The sequence below is a fragment of the Muntiacus reevesi genome, chromosome 8 (genome assembly GCF_963930625.1).
Source record: "Muntiacus reevesi chromosome 8, mMunRee1.1, whole genome shotgun sequence".
Taxonomy (NCBI): Eukaryota; Metazoa; Chordata; class Mammalia; order Artiodactyla; family Cervidae; genus Muntiacus; species Muntiacus reevesi.
The window spans coordinates 64,161,776-64,181,325 of record NC_089256.1 but is presented as its reverse complement, the minus strand read 5'-3'; the positions used below and the strand labels follow the sequence as shown (position 1 = coordinate 64,181,325).

The 19,550-nt window shown below is 38.2% G+C and overlaps 1 protein-coding gene across 1 annotated transcript in view; it reads right to left on the bottom strand.

The window, feature by feature from the left end:
• Positions 1-1,114: 1,114 nt before the first annotated feature.
• The window catches only part of CCDC39 (coiled-coil domain 39 molecular ruler complex subunit), a 50,399-nt gene continuing 31,963 nt past the window's right edge, over positions 1,115-19,550 (bottom strand). The window contains exons 14-20 of the mRNA XM_065942278.1: positions 17,570-17,693; positions 7,715-7,874; positions 7,161-7,267; positions 5,717-5,857; positions 5,397-5,576; positions 5,170-5,255; positions 1,115-1,285 (exon numbers count right to left, since the gene is read on the bottom strand). Of these exons, the coding sequence (XP_065798350.1) occupies positions 1,132-1,285; positions 5,170-5,255; positions 5,397-5,576; positions 5,717-5,857; positions 7,161-7,267; positions 7,715-7,874; positions 17,570-17,693 (952 nt within the window). The 3' untranslated portion in view covers positions 1,115-1,131. The remainder of the gene's footprint in view (positions 1,286-5,169; positions 5,256-5,396; positions 5,577-5,716; positions 5,858-7,160; positions 7,268-7,714; positions 7,875-17,569; positions 17,694-19,550) is intronic.

Below are 19,550 nucleotides of genomic sequence, written 5' to 3'. Positions count from 1 at the left end.
CTTGGAATACAGTGTTTAATACTTCAACTTCCAGGTAATTTGCAAAGTAAAATGAGAATTTTGGTGAACATTTGAAGTGATGGTAAGATTAATCAGTTTTTATATTTCACAAATCTCAATGGAATAAATGTTTTACAAAAAAAAAATTTCAGCTTTTTACCCATCTTATTCATTGGACTTGGCTGTGCCTTTTGCTGCCTGTTACAAGAAATAACAGTAAATACTCCAGTGATCCAGAGAAACAGGTTTACTACCGTTACTGCCTTTCAGAAGGAATTGCAAGTGACAGTTCTAAACAATGACAGTTTTTGTAAGAAATACTTTTTCCCAAGATTTGAAGAAGACAGTACTCATTTAATTATATATATTCTGATACATTTATTTGAAAACCAGTTTTATAACATAGTCATACTTCACCCTCTATTCCAGAGTTCAAAGTGTTGGGCACATGTTATGATAAAGAATTGACAGAAATAACTAATTCTTAATCTGGTAGTCTGCCTTTACTGGAAATTTACAGAATTCCTATTGCAAATCTAATTACACCTGACTTTCTTTAAATTGTTTATAAAATCAAGGAAATCTTAAAAACATATTCTTGGTTGTATCTTGAGAGCAGAATCTTCACTATGACTTATTTCAAGATCAGAGTGGCCTGCTTCCTAGAAATTTAAGCTCCACTGTTGTTGATATATAGTGGTTCTCTTTCCTGTCAGCTGTTTTCTTGGTGGAGGGAGGGGGAGAGGTAATGCTAAAAGAAGTAACTAACAGATTTCTTCTCCCAAAGTCTGAGAAATATGTTTCTTTTAATAAATAAAACCTAATTTCAGGGTCATCTAGGCTAAAAGGATTTTAATAGTGTTATAAACTATATAGTACAGTAAATCTTTAGAGATTTCTTCCTAAAAGATCTGTTACACTAGAAGTGAGTAGTTTCATGGCTAGCATGAAGTTTTTACATTTTTCACTGGATAAAACTTTTCTCTGGTCATTTTGTATTTCTAACACTTATCTCAGTAGGCCTCTGTATCAGTATAAGGCACCCAAAAGCATAGGGTGTGGTACACTGTTTTAAACTTAGGAGACTTTTGGTTTTGTGTTTACAGCTTGTTCAAGAGAGATTTAAAATGTTCATTTATTGGTCTTTGTGCTTTTACCAGTACTGGAGGCACTGCTAGCACTAGTTGGTCTGGAAGTGCTGCCAGTTAGTGGAGAGGCTGGGAAGTTCAGCTCTAATACTTTGATCGAAGTCTGAGAAGCAGAAGTGCTTGTACTCTTAGATGACCTAGAATAAAACCAGAATTACTGTAATGTAATTCAGAATTTTTATTTTAGTAGAGACCCCCTCATTAATCACAAAGATGCCATAATCTCACAACTACTTAAAGAGATCAAAAAAGATACACTGTTAAGAGTGCTAATAATGAGTTTTAAAAGATGACCATTAATAGTATCAGGAAATTAGTTTAAAAAGAAAAAGATGATAAACATAAGGTTTCAAATCAGTAGAAAAATAGTTCTGCAAATATATTTCTATTTAAAACATGTTTCAACTATAACTAATTTAGAATCATTAGGATTAAAAGTTTGCCAAAATCATTCAAAAAAAGGTAAGAGGCAAGAAAATTTGAGTGCTGGCAAGAGTGATTAAAATGATAGGTTATATAATTTGAGCCAAAAAAAAGAAAGGGAACTATTGACAGGATAAAGTGGTGGGGTCATTTGAAAAGCATAACTATCCATACAATTCTGCTAAGTTTTGAAAGCATGCCTTTATGAAAGTACTAGGGTGGAATGGGTGTTTTTAATTCAGATGACCATTATATCTACTACTGTGGGCCGGAATCCCTTAGAAGAAATGGAGTACCCATCATAGTCAACAAGAGTCCGAAATGCAGTGCATGGATGCAATATCAAAAACAACAGAATGATCTCTGTTTGTTTCCAAGGCAAACCATTCAATATCACAGTAACCCAAGTCTATGCCCCGACCAAAAGAAGCTGAAGTTGAACAGTTCTCTGAAGACCTACAAGACCTTTTAGAACTAACAGCCAAAAAAGATGTCCTTTTCATTATAGGGGACTAGAATGCAAAAGTAGAAAGTCAAGAAACACCTGGAGTAACAGGCATATTTGGCCTTGGAGTACAGAATGAAGCAGGGTAAAGGCTAATAGAGTTCTGCCAAGAGAACACACTGGTCATAGCAAACACCCTCTTCCAACAACACAAGAGAAGACCCTACACATGGACATCACCAGATGATCAAAATCGAAATCGGACTGATTATATTCTATGCAGCAAAAGATGGAGAAACTCTATACATATAGTCAGCAAAAACAAGACCAGGAGCAGCTCAGATCATGAACTTCCTGCCAAATTCAGACTGAAATTGAAGAAAGTGGGGAAAATCACTAAACCATTCAGGTATGACCTAAGTCAAATCCCATATGATTATACAGTGAAAGTGAGAAATATATTTAAGGGACTAGATCTGATAGAGTGCCTGATGAACTATGGACAGAGGTTCATGACACTGTACAGGAGACAGGGATCAAGCCCATCCCCAAGAAAAAGAAATGCAAAAAAGCAAAATGACTCTCTGAGCAGGCCTTACAAATAACTGTGAAAAGAAGCTAAAAGCAAAAGAAAAAAGGAAAGATAGACCTATTTGAATGCAGAGTTCCAAAGAATAGCAAGGAGAAACAAGAAAGCCTTCCTCAGTGATCAATGCAAAGAAATAGGAAAACAATAGAATGGGAAAGTCTAGAGATCTCGTCAAGAAACTTAGAGATACCAAGGGAACATTTCATGCAAAGATGGGTTTAATAAAGGACAGAAATGATATGGACCTGACAGAAGCAGAAGATATTAAGAGGTGGCAAGAATACACAAGAACTGAATAAAAAAGATCCTCATGGCACAGATAATCACGATGGTTATCACCTAGAGCCAGACATCCTGAAATGTGAAGTCAAGTGGGCCTTAGGAAGCATCACTAGGAACAAAGCTAGTGGAGGTGATGGAATTCCAGTTGAGCTATTTCAAATCCTAAAAGATGATGCTGTGAAAGTGCTGCACTCAATATGTCAACAAATTTGAAAAACTCAGCAGTAGCCACAGACTGGAAAAGGTCATTGTTCGTTCCAATCCCTGAGAAAGGCAATGCCAAAGAATGTTCAAACTACTGTACAATTGCACTTATCTCACACGCTAGTAAAGGAATGCTCAAGATTCTCCAAGCCAGGCTTCAGCAATATGAGAACCGTGAACTTCCAGATGTTCAATCTGGTTTTAGAAAAGGCAAAGGAAACAGACCAAATTGCCAACATCCGCTGGATCATCAAAAAAGCAAGAGAGTTCCAGAAAAACATCTGCTTTATTGACTATGCCAAAACCTTTGACTGTGTGGATCACAAAATACTGTGGAACTTTCTGAAAGAGATTGGAATACCAGACTACCTGACCTACCTCTTAGGAAGCCTATATGCAGGTTAGGAAGCAACAATTAGAACTGGACATAGAACAACAAACTGGTTCCAAATAGGAAAAGGAGTACAGCAAGGGTGTATATTGTCCCCCTGCTCATTTAACTTAATATGCAGAGTACATCATGAGAAATGCTGGGCTGGAAGGCACACAAGCTGGAGTCGTTTGCTGGAAGCAATATGAATAACCTCAGATATGCAGATGACACCACCCTTATGGAAGAAAATGAAGAAGAACTGAAGAGCCTCTTGATGAAAATGAAAGAGGAGAGTGAAAAAGGTGGTCTAAAATTCAACATTCAGAAATCTAAGATCATGGCATCTGGTCCCATCATTTCATGGCAAATAGATGGGAAACTAGAAACAGTGGCTGACTTTATTTTTTGGGGCTCCAAAATCACTACAGATGGTGACTGCAGCCATGAAATTAAAAGATGCTTACTTCTTGAAAGGAAAGTTATGACTAACCTAGACAGCATATTAAAAAGCAGAGACATTACTTTGCCAACAAAGGTTCGTCTGGTCAAGGCTATGGTTTTTCCGGTAGTCATGTATGGATGTGAAAGTTGGACGATAAAGAGAGCTGAGCACTGAAGAATTGATGCTTTTGAACTGTGGGGTTGGAGAAGACTCTTGAGAGTCTCTTGGACTGCAAGGAGATCCAACCAGTCCATCCTAAAGGAGATCAGTCCTGGGTGTTCATTGGAAGGACTGATGCTGAAGCTGAAACTCTTAATACTTTGGCTTACTGGTGCGAAGAGCTGAGTGATTTGAAAAGACCCTGATGCTGGGAGGGATTGGGGGCAGGAGGAGAAGGGGACGATAGAGGATGAGATGGTTGGATGGCATCACCGACTTAATGGACATGAGTTTGGGTAGACTCCAGGAGTTGGTGATGGACAGGGAGGCCTGGCGTTCTGTGGTTCATTGGGTCGCAAAGAGTCGGACACCACTGAGCGACTGAACTGAGGGTGTTCAAGTGGTGCTCACTATGTTTACATAGAAAGTGTTTTTGTTTTGTTTTACTTTAAAAATATCTTTTAGGAAATCCTTTCATGACATCTTGCTGTGGAGTAATGAAAAGTAATATGGCACTGAATGTGGCAGATTGGGAATTTTAAGATGAGGATCATCTTTAATATTAATAATTATTTTGTCAGCAAGGCACAGGAATGTTGACTAAATGTCTACCTGATAGAATTCCGGGTAAAACTAAACTGTAGAAGTAAATAATAATTTCCTTTTTAGCAAAAAAAAGCAGCATAAATAAAATTCTGACTCTTTAGATTTTACAGTGGATTTTAATCTTGTAAATCTTACTCAATATGTATGTACAACCAAGTGGTCCTTTTATGGTTTAATCAATTCTCCCTACACTCAGGGATGACCATGCTATGTGTATCATCCAAGATTTCACTCTGCTTTATCCTGCTGAAATAGCTGATATTCATAAAGCACTATATGTCAAACTGGAAATGATAACACCAGACAGAAGGGAAGAGTCTTGTGCTGCTGGCTGGTTTCTGCCTCTGACACGAACATCAGAAGGTAGGGAAAGTGGAGGAGAGTATAGTAGAGCACTGGCAGGTCCAACGGCTATGGCCTATGGAAGTGGCCGAATTTGCTTGGGATGGAAGCTATAACTGAGTGAATCAGGAGATGGTGTTTTCTCCTTCCACTTACCTTACTGATAACAGTGAAGTCTGGGAAGGAGATCTAGAACTGTGACGACTACCTTTAGTACTAGTTGTAGGTAGTTCTAAACCACTCTGGAAAAATATTCAAGAGCAATCATTAGTACCACTGCATTTCAGAATATTTTTCAGTAGATTTCATTTTATGTTGAATACCATAATTTTTTCTTCATGAAATGTTTAAGAAATATTTGACTAGAAGATAACTCTTATTACCTGTTGAAAGTATGTTTGAAGGATAACACCGATGTCAGCATTTTCTTGTGTGATATCAATTAACATTTCATCAATGATCTTATGAAGCTGTTTCACTTCACGAAGTTTGATATCTTGTTCTTCTAGTGTTTCATCTTTTGTATCTTTCAAAAGACGGACTTCCTTGATGAGTTTTGCACACTGTTGGTCAACAGCAGTCAGTTATTTAAACCTATTTTCTAGAACTAAGTATTTTTTAATGGATGAAGGAAGATGTGAGGTTACCATTTGGAACTCCAAAACACAAATATGACAGGTCAGTTTTTTAAAGTTTACAATACCTGTTTAGTTACTCTTTCTAATTTTGGCTTCTGTTCCTCAGTTTCTCTATTTAATTGAAGAACATAAGCTTGCTTCTCTGTTACTTTTTCTTTGACATTATTTGTTAAGTGTTCTATAACTGTTAAAGTATTTTTCATGCTCTGCAGAAAAGAAATATTAACAAATTTATTGGTTAGGATCAGAAATGACTTTTATAATTGCCACTTGTCAAGTATTTAATTCTGATTCCTTTGTTTTTGTATATATGTGCTCGGTTGCTGAGTTGTGGCCAATTCTTTGCATATATAATGTACATCCTATTAGTAGATAGTAAGTATAATGGTTTTATGGATTAAGTCTTATATATAATTCCACTGAAAGGTTATTTTATGGTATTTGGGAGAAAAACAAGCAATGACTATTGAAAGCACACAATCATATAATCTATTCCTTGAATAAAAAAAAAAAAAAAAAAAATCTCTGTAAGTGAGCTCAGTCATGTCCAGCTCTGTGACCCTTTTAACTGTAGCCTGCCTGGCTCTTCTGTTCATGGAATTTTTCAGGGAAGAATACTGGAGTGGGTTGCCATTTCTTCCTCCAGTGGATCTTCCCAACCCAGGAATCGAACCCCTGTCTTGTGTCTGCTGCATTGGCAGGTGAATTCTTTACCACTGAGCAATCAGGGAAGCCCTTAAATGTTTATATAGAGCCTACTTATTACCAAGCACATTGTTGTCTCATCTCTCAAATTTTTGTTTTAAGGAACAGTTTTTTAAGGTGATTTTAAAGAATTTAACTGAAATAAAGATTAGTAGATAGATCATAGTTCAGCTCAGTTCAGTTCAGCCACTCAGTCGTGTCCGACTCTTTGCAACCCCATGAATCGCAGCACACCAGGCCTCCCTGTCCATCACCAACTCCTGGAGTTTACTCAAACTCTTGTCCATCGAGCTGGTGATGCCATCCAACCATCTCATCCTCTGTCGTCCCCTTCTCCTCCTGCCCCCAATCCCTCCCAGCATCAGGGTCTTTTCCAGTGAGTCAACTCTTCACATGAGGTGGCCAAAGTATTGGAGTTTCAGCTTCAGCATCAGTCCTTCCAATGAACACCCAGGACTGATCTCCTTTAGGATGGACTGGTTGGATCTCCTTGCAGTCCAAGGGACTCTCAAGAGAGTCTTCTCCAATACTACAGTTCAAAAGCATCAATTCTTTGGCACTCAGCTTTCTTCACAGTCCAACTCTCAGATCATAGTTAGCTAGCTATACTTTATTGACTGATTACCAATTGTCAGGGCTTAGCACTGGGATTTTAACTAGTTAATACTTTGATCACTTTTTTCTCTAAGTGAGATATCTCTAACTGCCTTTCTAAAAAGTTGTATATTAACAAGAGTAGAATAATTATAATAGTGATAGTTAACTTTTACTAAGGACTTATTATTAAAGCCCTATAGAATTTACCTGGATATCTTCCTGTAGTTCTCTGATTTGTCTTTGTTTGTATCTGTATTTTTCATCAACAGCTCTTTTTTGTTCTTCTAGTTGAATTTTTACCTCATACTCAGCACCTAGAATTTAAAAGAATTTTTGCTTTAAATTTTTAACATGCTGTGTAGAAAGCAACTTTAAAATATTACATAATTTAAACTTCTAACATTTTTCATTATGAAAGGTCAACTTCTGTATGTCTAATTTTTGAAAAATAGGATATGAAATAACTATTCTTATATTGTCAACATAGAGCACCCAGTATGCTGCTGTTTTTTTTCAGATTTGAAATGAACTCCATAGAGGAGTAATATGCCACATCACTACAACTAGTGACAGATGGAATTAATACCTTAGCACTTATTTTAAGTGGGGGAGGGAAGGGGGGTTGTGGTGATTAGGTTTTCCAGCTGAATCAAACATGATGCACTTGTTTTCCTTATCGCACAGTGATCCTCTTTTAAAAATAACTATGCAGCTTTCATTGCATGTACATTCATTTAAAAGTTTCAATAATTTCTACATACTAGATGGAGTCACTTTCTGAAAAGATTGTTTGTAATTGTTGTTGCAGCTGTTGAGCACTTGCAGGGTGTTTCCTAGAGCATAGATTTCTTTCTCAGCTTTGTTGATCTTAGCATCCAAACTGTCACCTTCCCTTTGGAGTTCTTCTTTTTCTTGAGCAGCCTATTTAAAACAGAATAGAATAGATTGGTTAAAAGTATTTATCATGGTGGGGGGGGGGGGCCAGAAGAATGTCTGTGATCAGGACAAGAAGTACTTAAGTCACACCAATACCAATTTGCCTTGGTACCTACATGCAGCACCAAGCATTTATTTCTTGTACTTGATTTACCAAATCCTGAAGGCCTTTCAAATATAGCACTTAGGATACAAAACCATGATGGGAGTTAACTAAAACTTACATGAAGACTCTTGAACAAAAATGACCAAAAAAATTAAGCAGGTATAAACTTTACTGAGAAAAGAAAAGGTTAAGTTGAAGAGGTTTCAAACTAGATATTAAATAAAAGGAATGTATGTTTCTTTCCTGGAAGAGGCTTGGCACACTTTGTCATTTTAGATCTTAGGAGTAAAAGAGGTTAGCAAGCTATACCCATGAAAGTGAAAGTGTTAGTTGCTCAGTTGTGTCCAACTCTGCAACCCTATGGACTGTAACCCAGCAGGCTCCTCTGTCCATGGAATTCTCCAGGAAGAATATTGGAGTGACTTGCCATTTCACTCTCTAGGGGATCGTTCCACCCCAGGGATTGAATATTTTTAAGAGGAAAAACTACTGCATGATTCTACTTACATGAGGTACCTAGAGTAATCAGATTCACAAAAGCAAAGTAGATTGGTGGTTGCCAGGGATTTCAGGGAGGGAGAAATGGGGAGTTACTGTTTAACAGGTACAGTTTCAGTTCTGAAAGATAAAGTTCTGGAGACGGCTGTTGTTTTGACTGCACAACAATATGAATATACTTAATACTACTGAACTGTACACCTAAAAACTATTAAAACAGCAAATTTTAAGCCCAAGTTCATGTATATATTCCTGGAGAAGGAAATGGTAACCCACTCCAGTATCCTTGCCTGGAAAATCCCATGGATAAAGGAGCCTGGTTGGCTACAGTCCATGGGGTTGCAAAGAGTCAGACAGAAGTGAGCAACTAAGACTTCACTTCATGTATGTATTATAATATTTTAAAACAGTTTTAACTAAAGATAATTATGATAAATGTGGCCAGGAACAACTGAAGTCTATAAACTGCTGAAAACCAAAAATTCCTCAGTGAGTAGTCAATAGACTTCTGGGCTCGGCCTTCTAGAGTTGTACCCAGTTCCAAAGCACTTCTCCAATTAAAGACTGAGAGAGACAGTATGCATATATATTTAAAAATGCCCCCATGAAAAGATGCTCCTTATCACTAATCATTACAGAAATTCAAATCAAAACTACAGTGAGATACCACCTTAAACCAGTCAGAAATGCCATCATTATAAAGTCTAAAAATAACACATGCTAGAGGAGGTGTGAAGAAAAGGGAATCTTCCTACACTGTTGGTGGGAATGTAAATTGGTACTGCCACTGTGGAAGACCTGAATGACGGTTCATGAAAAAACTAAAAATAAGAGTTGCCATATGATCCAACAATCCTACTCCTGGGCATATACTCATATAAAATGATAACTCAGAAAAGATACATGGACCCTTCTGTTCACAACATTATTCACAAGACATGGAAACAACTTATATGTCCATGGACAGATGAATGATAGATGTGGTACATATATACAATGGAATATTAACTCAGCTGTAGAAAAGAATGAGGAGAAGGCAATGGCAACCCACTCCAGTACTCTTGCCTGGAAAATCCCATGGGCAGAGGAGCCTGGTGGGCTGCAGTCCATGGGGTCGTGAAGAGTCGGGACTCGACTGAGCGACTTCACTTTCACTTTTCACTTTCATGCATTAGAAAAGGAAATGGCAACCCACTCCAGTGTTCTTGCCTGGAGAATCCCAGGGACAGCAGAGCCTGGTGGGCTGCTATCTAAGGGGTCGCACAGAGTCAGACACGACTGAAGTGACTTAGCAGAAAAGAATGAAATGATGCAATTTGCAGCAACATGGTGGACCTAGAGGTCATCATACTAAGTGAAGTAAGAAAGAGCCAAATATCATGATATCACTAACATGCAGACTCTAAAACAAGCCTATCTATGAAACAAACAGTCACACAGACATATTAAACAGACTTGAAGTTGCAAAGGGTGGGGTAGAGGAGGAAAAGAGTGGGAGTTTGGGATTAGCAGATGCAAATTTAGCCACTGGCCTACCAGGGGAGTCCAGAAGACTGTTGGTTTTTAATGACTAATATGGTAAAAGCAGGGTTCAGGAATCAAACCTCTAGTTCTCATTTATGCTAAGCAAGCAAAAAGTTCTCACAGTCAACGTTACTGCCTCCTTCAAACCTGATCAAATTTTACATAACTTAAGATCTATAGTTTTTAAAGTCCTTCTCAGGTTCACTATTGTGAAATTAACTATATTTTAGTTATCTTTCCTAAAGTGTTAAGATATTACAATTGGTTCAATTACTGAAGCAAATTTGTGATAAAATGTATTTCTAAAAATAAACATTGACATAGAGAACAGAGGTGTGGTCACCAAGGGAGAAGCGGTGGGGAAGGGATAGGAGTTTGACATTAGCAGATGCAAACTAATATATACAGGCTGGGTAAACAACAAGATCCTATTGAATAAACCACAATGGGAAAGAATATTCGAACAAGAATGTATGTATGTATAACTGAATCACCTTGCTGCACAGCAGTAATTTAACACTAAACAAATCAACTATATTTTAATAAAGTTTCTTTTAAAAAAAGTAGCGAAACCTATTTTTAGTCAAAATCAACTAATAATTTCTTTGGTAAAGTTATTCAATCCCAAGTATCTATCTTTAAATCAGAATGTGATCACTGGAAAAGTTTTGGTAACATTTGGATTCTTAACATTTTCACTGTTTATTGTTTTATTATGCCTCAAGGTATACATTTTATATCAAATAAAAAGCTTAGCAAAAAAAAAATTTGAGATAAATTACATCTAATTCTTTCAAGTTGAGTCTCGAATTAGCAAACATTTCATTTAAAATATAGTGTAATGGGAAAAAGAGCTAGAATGAGTCAAAACAGCTAGATTTTAGTTGTAGATTTCCCACTAGTAAGCTGAATAGCATTAAATAATTTATTTCACTACTCCAAGTTCAGTTTGTCAAATAAAGGTGTTGGATTTGTTCATTTATACAAATTCCTGATCTAATTCTATATATACCTTAAACTTCTAAACCTTTATGGTCCCATTTGCCTCTAAATCATCAATTATATAATGTTTACCTTTTATCCTGGATTAGAAGAGAAGTTATTGTGCTCGCTTCGGCAGCACATATACTAGAAGAGAAGTTATTTAGAAGAAATGTTTACACCTTTCTGTCAACATTTTAAAAGTAATTTAAATTACTTTAAAATTTAAATTTTAAAATTTTAAAGGCTGTTTCATTAAATTCTGATCAGAATTGAACTATTTCCTTATAAAGATAAAAGGGAACTTGGAAATGTGATTTGAAAGATGCCAGACCTTCACTGATTGCTGATTATATTTTTTCTGACTTTTTAAGAGTCAGATATAGAAGCTGTTAAGGTGGGAAAGATTGAAAGCAGGAGGAGAAGGGGACGGCGGGACAAGATGGTTGGATAGCATCACCAACTCAATGGACATGGGTTTGAGCAAGCTCCAGGGAAGCCTAGTGTGCTGTAGTCCATGGGCTCGCAAAGAGTCAAACATGACTGAGTGACTGAACAATACAAGGTGGGTAAAAGGGAACATGATGATGTGTGTAACATAGACAAGAGGATACTTGCAGAACCAAAAATGAGGACTGTGGGTTGAATTGTTAACCTAAAAAGAATACAAGAAGTCCCAACCCCTCAGTACTTCAGAATGAGACCGTATATGGAAATAGGGTCTTTGCAGATGTAGTCAAGTTATGATGAACTCAATAGGGTAGGCCCTAGTCCACTATCCTTAGTGTCCTTACAAAAATGGGAAATTTGAACACAAACACAGACAAAGAAGAAAGGCTGAAGAGACACAAGAAGAATGCCATGTGAAGATGAAGGCAGAGCTAATGATGATGCTTCCATAAGCTAAGGAATTCCAAAAACTGCCAGCAAACCACCAAAAACTAAGAGTGAGGCATATAACATATTATCCCTTCCAACCCTTAGAAAGAACCAATCCTGCTGACACCTTCATCTTGGACTTCCAGCCACTACAACTGTGAGATGTCTATAGTATAAGCTACCTAATTGTGACACTTTGTTATAGCAGCTCTAACAAATTAATACAAGGGGTCAGAAAACAGTATGGGAAAGAGTAAATATTTTAGGCTTTATGGGCCAGTCAGTCTCTAAACCACTAGTATTTAATACCACTGCTATTGTAGCATGAAAGCAGCCAGAGACAATACATAAATGAATGTGTCTATGTATTGTGTGGTTCAGCGCTTATTTATAAAATGGTAGTGGGCAGCATTTAGCCCAGAGTCCATGGTTTGCTTACTCATGAAATAAAGTATGCAGAAAATAAGAGTAGTTTGCTCTGTAACCAAACTCCTCTCCCCCAGTGCTATAAACATACATGTATGTGCCTATCAGGAAAGACCACCTTCAGGAGGAATGTAAAGGATATAAAGGGAAAGGAGCCTGAATGGAGTGAATTTACATCCTAAATCTACCACATTCAAAACGAAATGATGTTTAGCTTGTAAGTTTTTTCCAGCAGTAAAACTGCTGAAATAGTATTTTCAAAAAGTTAAATATCATGTTTATATGAACATGTCAAAGATTTTATCCAGTTCATTAGTGAAGGAACCAGTAAGACATTTAGACAAGTTCAAAAAGAGAATTAGAACAGATTTTATATACATAGAGAGTCAGAAATGCTGAAATTAATTTTCTTATAAAACTGGCTAATATCTTTTAAGGGAATAAAATATAATGTTTGGGTAATCTTTCCTACAAGCATAAGTGAGTTGTATTACACTGGGAAAAATTCATTTGCATTGTTAAGAGTGAGAATCATATGCATTACCATCTTTTTTCCATAACGTCTGTCCCTCTAGAGAATGGTAAAATAGATTAGTCAACAGAAAATCAGTCAGAGATGTGCATTCCTGTAGAATCAGATAATCCCTGAAGGGCCTGCTAGAAAATGGCAAGCCTTCTCTGTCACCATGCAGTGGCATCATTGCACACCCACTGATTGCTTTTCCCCATTTTCAGACCATGGATGATTTTTCTCAACATAAGCCAGACTGACTTTAATTATTAAAGAAAGTTTCAGTCTTATACATCTGGCACACATGAGGTATAATGAGTAAAACATTTAAATGTGCTATAAACAAAACATGTAAATAACTGTGTGGTAAGCTATGAACCCTGGAGAAGATGGAAAGTGGAATGTGGCATCAGGAAATTGAGAACAACTGATAGCCTTGATTAATGTCACATATTAGAACTATTGGCCCAAAGGAATACTCTTCCTCATATGACTTGCCTGTTTTTTCCTAAAAAGTGGATACGTCCCATCAACATCATCATCATAACAGCAATAACAATAATTTCAGCTAACATTCATTGAGAGGTCATTTTGTTCCAGGCACTTTAAGGGCTTTACATGTATTTTCTCATTTACTTCTTACAACAAATTAACAGTATCCTAATTTTGCAAGTTAGGACACTGAGGCCCCAGTGGTTATGTAACTTATTCAAGGTCACCTACCTAATCAGTGATAGAATTAAGACTCGGACGAAAGCACTCTTAACACCAGTGCTTTTTATGTAACTCTCATCAAAGCCCTTGTTGGGAGAGAAACTTCACTGCAATTGCAGCATCTATCTACTTCCCAACAATTAACATTTTAAGCCTCCAATTCACCCCTTGGGAACCTTCAAAACCTGAGAGGAGGAAAATACTGTTAATAGTGGGCAGAAGCCTGAGATACTAAAGACTGATGAGATGAAGAAGCATTTGAGAGCTGGGACTCATTTCTCATACAGGTTGAATGGAATTTCCTGAGGCAAAGTGGCAGACATATCACACAGTGTAGTATGTGTTCAGTTCAGTTCAGTTCAGTCTCTCAGTCGTGTCCAACTCTTTGCGACCCCATGAATCGCAGCACGCCAGGCCTCCCTGTTCATCACTTACTCCCGGAGTTTACCCAAACCCATGTCCATGTAGTCAGTGATGCGACCCAGCCATCTCATCCTCTGTCGTACCCTTCTCCTCCTGCCCCCAATCCCTCCCAGAATTAGGGTCTTTTCCAATGAGTTAACTCTTCACATGAGGTGGCCAAAGTATTGGAGTTTCAGCTTCAGCATCAGTCCTTCTAATGAACACCCATGACTATCTCCTTTAGGATGGACTGGTTGGATCTCCTTGCAGTTCAAGGGACTCTCAAGAGTCTTCTCCAACACCACAGTTCCAAAGCATCAATTCTTCGGCATTCAGCTTTCTTTATAGTCCAACTCTCACATCCATACATGACTATTGGAAAAACCATAGCCTTGACTAGATGGATCTTTGTTGGCAAAGTAATTAATGTCTCTGCTTTTAAATATGCTATCTAGGTTGGTCACAACTTTCCTTCCAAGGAGTAAGCGTCTTTTAATTTCATGGCTGCAGTCACCATCTGCAGTGATTTTGGAGCCCAAAAAAATAAAGTCTGACACTGTTTCCGCTGTTTCCCCATCTATTTGCCATGAAGTGATGGGACCAGATGCCATGATCTTAGTTTTCTGAATGTTGAGCTTTACGTCAACTTTTTCACTCTCCTGCACTTTCATCAAGAGGCTTTTTACTTCCTCTTCACTTTCTCCCATAAGGGTGGTGTCATCTGCATAACTGAGATTATTGATATTTCTCCTGGCAATCTTGATTCCAACTTGTGCTTCTTCCAGCCCAGAGTTTCTCATGATGTACTCTGCATATAAGTTAAATAAGTAGGGTGACAATATACAGCCTTGACGTGCTCCTTTTCCTATTTGGAACCAATCTGTTTTTCCATGTCCAGTTTTAACCATTGCTTCCTGACCTGCATACAGGTTTCTCAAGTTCAGGGCAGCCTAAAAGAAGGGCTACAGAAGGAAACTTAGAAGAGTAAGTAGAAGTCAAATAGAGGGTGCATCCACAGGGGCCATCCTCTAAAAGTATGAACTGGAGATCTCCTCCCCACTCCTATTCATGTATAATACAGAAAAAAATGTGCTAATGTTACAATTTCCATTCCTTCTTTGAACTGTTTCGAGTAACTACACCTGTTCAGGGTATTTTATGCAAGGAAAAGATGAACACAGAAGCAGTCAGGAAGGAAACTGCATCTAATTCCTGCTCACTTCTAAATTTCCCTTAGGGTTACACCATAACCCTAAGATAACCACAAGATGGCAGTCAACTCTCGAAACCTCAGAAAAAAATCAGACTAAATTCATCTGGTCTGTTTGTCTCCTAATATGAGGCAAAGGAACAGCCCCCTTCCCCTCTGGATATCTGCCCTACCAGGACAGCAATGGTAAACTGGAGTGTAAGATTCGGAGGCGGTGGAGCTCCAGGAGACAAAGTCTAGGCTGTGGTCACACGAGTGGGTACAGTGAAGTAAAGCTCTGAGCCCACGTGCTGCATGGATTGTCACTACCATGTGATACCAGAGTGATGGCAGGTTTTAGAGTAAAAGAGTTTATGAATTTTGAATAAATGCGGGAACATAACATGATACAGGTGCGAAGAACTGACTCACTAGAAAAGACCCCGATGCTGGGAAAGATTGAAGGCAGGAGGAGAAGAGGACGACAGAGGATGAGACAGTTGAATGGATCAGTGACTCAATGGACATGAGTTTGAGTAAACTCCGGGAGTTGATGGACAGGGAAAACTGGCGGGCTGCAGTCCATGGGGGTGGCAAATAGCAACTGAACTGAAGTGAACTGAACTGAACATAACACAAATGATAGCCAAAAAACAAAAAACCTGTGTCAGAATGGTCTAGGCCTTTCTTTGATCTCATGTATATAAAACTAATAGTCCTTCAGTACCTCTATCTAGCAACTCAAGTTCTATGACCCTAATTATGTACAATAGCTACTGGAGTGCTATGAAATTTGAAATTCCATGGCAAAAAAAAAAAAAAAAAATGCCATTTTGGTTGTAAACAAAGAGTTTGGGATTCATTCCAATCCCAAAGAAAGGCAATGCCAAGAATGCTCAAACTACCGCACAATTGCGCTCATCTCACACGCCAGTAAAGTAATGCTCAAAATTCTCCAAGCCAGGCTTTAGCAATATATGAACTGTGAACTTCCAGATGTTCAAGATGGTTTTAGAAAAGGCAGAGGAACCAGAGATCAAATTGCCAACATCCACTGGATCATTGAAAAAGCAAGAGAGTTCCAGAAAAACATCTATTTCTGCTTTATTGACTATGCCAAAGCCTTTGACTGTGTGGATCACAATAAATTGTGGAAAATTCTGAAAGAGATGGGCATACCAGACCACCTGACCTGCCTCTTGAGAAACCTGTATGCAGGTCAGGAAGCAACAGAAAGCAACTGGACATGGAACAACACACTGGTTTCAAATAGGAAAAGGAGTATGTCAAGGCTGTATATTGTCACCCTGCTTATTCAACTTATGTGCAGAGTACATCATGAGAAATGCTGGGCTGGATGAACCACAAGCTAGAATCAAGATTGCTGGGAGAAATATCAATAACCTCAGATATGCAGATAACACCACCCTTATGGCAGAAAGGAAAGAAGAACTAAAGAGCCTCTTGATGAAAGTGAAAGAAGAGAGTGAAAAAGTTGGCTGAAAGCTCAACATTCAGAAAACTAAGATCATGGCTCTGGTCCCATCACTTCACGGCAAATAGATTGGGAAACAGTGGAGACAGTGGCTGACTTTATTTTTCTGGGCTCCAAAATCACTGCAGATGGTGATTGCAGCCATGAAATTAAAAGACGCTTACTCCATGGAAGGAAAGTTATGACCAACCTAGATAGCATATTAAAAAGCAGAGACATTACTTGGTCAACAAAGGTCTGTCTAGTCAAGGCTATGATTTTTCCAGTAGTCATGTATGGATGTGAGAGTTCAACTATAAAGATAGCTGAGCACTGAAGAATTGATGCTTTTGAACTGTGGGGTTGAAAAAGACTTGAGAGTCCCTTGGACTGCAAGGAGATTCAACCAGTCCATCCTAAAGGAGATCAGTCCTGGTTGTTCATTGGCAGGACTGATGTTGAAGCTGAAACTCCAATACTTTGGCCACCTGATGCGAAGAGCTGACTCATTAGAAAAGACCCTGATGCTGGGAAAGATTGACGGCGGGAGGAGAAGGTGACAACAGAGGATGAGATGGTTGGATGGCATCACTGGGTCAGTGGACATGGGTTTGGGTGAACTCCAGGAGTTGCTGATGGATAGGGAGGCCTGGCGTACTGTGGTTCATGGGGTCACAGAGTTGGACACAACTGAGTGACTGAACTGAATGGATACTCATTTTACCACAACTGTAAATCCATTAGAAGTGCAAGTGTAAGTCACTCAGTCATATCCAACTCTTTGAGACCCCAAGGACTGTAGCCCACCAGACTCCTCTGTCTGTGGAATTCTCCAGGCAAGAATACTGGAGTGGATAGCCATTCTCTTCTCCAGAGGATCTTCCCAACCCAGGGATCAAAGCCTGGTCTCCTGCATTGCAGATGGATAATTTACCATCTGAGCCACCAGGGAAGCCCGTAAATCCATTAAGCTTACCTTTATTACATAGTAGGCCTGAGTTTTCTCCTCTTCTCCTTCAGGAGGCAGCATAACAACAGTAAGAATTTCATATCTATTCTTCAGCTTATCAATTTTACTTAGCCGCTCATGAAACTCAGCACTAACATGAAAAGAAAAATTAAACACTGAAAAACAAACAATATACTTTTTTAAAGGACTATACTGTTCTTAGAGAAGACATCTGTATTTGTGTTACTACTGAAAGAGTTTAAATAGGTTCTCACTTTGCAGTTTTACACTTCTGTTTGAAAATAGGAAATCAGTCCTGAATATTCATTGGAAGCATTGATGCTAAAGCTGAAACTACAATACTCTGGCCACCCGATGTGAAGAACCAACTCATTGGAGAAGACCCTGATGCTGGGAAAGATTGAAGGTGAGAGGAGAAGGGGACGACAGAGGATGAGATGGCTGGATGGCATCACCGACTCCTTGTATATGAGTTTGAGTAGGCTCCGGGAGTCGGTGATGGACAGGGAAGCCTAGCGTGCTGCAATTCATGGGGTCACAAAGAATCAGACAACTGAGCAACTGAACTGAACTGAACTGTGAAAGGTCTCAAATTTCACCCTATTTGAAAGCTGAAAGCTACCAAGTTAGTCTGCCACTTTCATGGATGCTGGCAGAAAACACAAGATATCTGGGTCACAGAAAAAGGACTTTACCACTCATTGGCATACCAAGTAGCATGAGCTGCCTATTTGCATTGGTTCCCCTTGCTCTTGAAGTCACATGCAAGTGAGGAGGGACTCAAATGGATGCTGCACATACAGTAGGTTTATGTCACAACTGAAGAACTTAAGCTTAGCTAATCCAAATATTTCATAATGGGAAATAAGCAAACATACCTAACCTTTGCTCTGGAGGGAGATACTATCTCTAGCTCTCAAGGCTATTCACTATCCAAATAGCCTTTAAAAGATAGTTCAATGCAAACCAAAACCACCATAAGATATCACCTCACACCCATGAGAATAGCTACTATCAAAAAGACAAAAAAAAAATAACAAAGTGTTGGTGAGGGTGTAGAGAAACTGAACCTTTAAGAACTCTTGATGGGACAGTAAAATGGTGCAATCACTATGAAAAATATGGCAGTTTCTCAAAAAATTAAAAATAAAATAGCCGTATGATCCAGTCATCCTACTTCTGGGTATATATCCTAAAGAACTGAAAACAGTTTTCAAAGACATGTCTGCACATTGATGTTCATATATTATTCACAATAGTTCACAATAGCCAAGAAGTGGAAGCAAGCCAAATGTCCATAGGCAGATGAAACTGTGATACATACATACAATGAAGTATTATTCAGCCTTAGAGAGAAAATCTGTCACACGCTACATGGGTGAGTCTTGCAGACATTATGCTAAATAAAATAAGCCAGTCACAAAAAAACAAATATCAGTACTACATGATCCACTTATGTGAGGCATCTAGTGTAGTCAAATTCATACAGGCAGAAAAAAATAGTGGCTATCAAGGGCTAGGGGAAGGGGAAAATGCAAAGCTAATATTTAATGGGTATAAAGTTTGTTTTACAAGATGAAAAAGTTCTAGAGAACTGTTGCTCAAAAATGTGAAAATACTAATACTACTAACTGTACAGTTTTAAATAGTTAAGATAAATTTTAGGTGTTTTTCACCAAAAATTTTCAAAAACATGGTCCAGAATAGGATAGCTATTGCCTCTCCTTGCAAGGTATGTAGAAATATGAGAAACCTTTGGAGAATTATCTCCTGAGATTTACAGTCTTAAAATTGCTGGTTACTTTCTTTCTCTTATTCCAGTAAATTTATATTCTTAAATCATTTTTAACTTATTTTGTAATAATACTAATAATGCTAATATATGTACAGCAACATGGAGACTCATTTGCCTGCTAACAGCTTCATGAAAATAAGCCTTCCAACCACAGTGAAAAGAAATCTTCAACATATCAGGTTCCTACTGCTA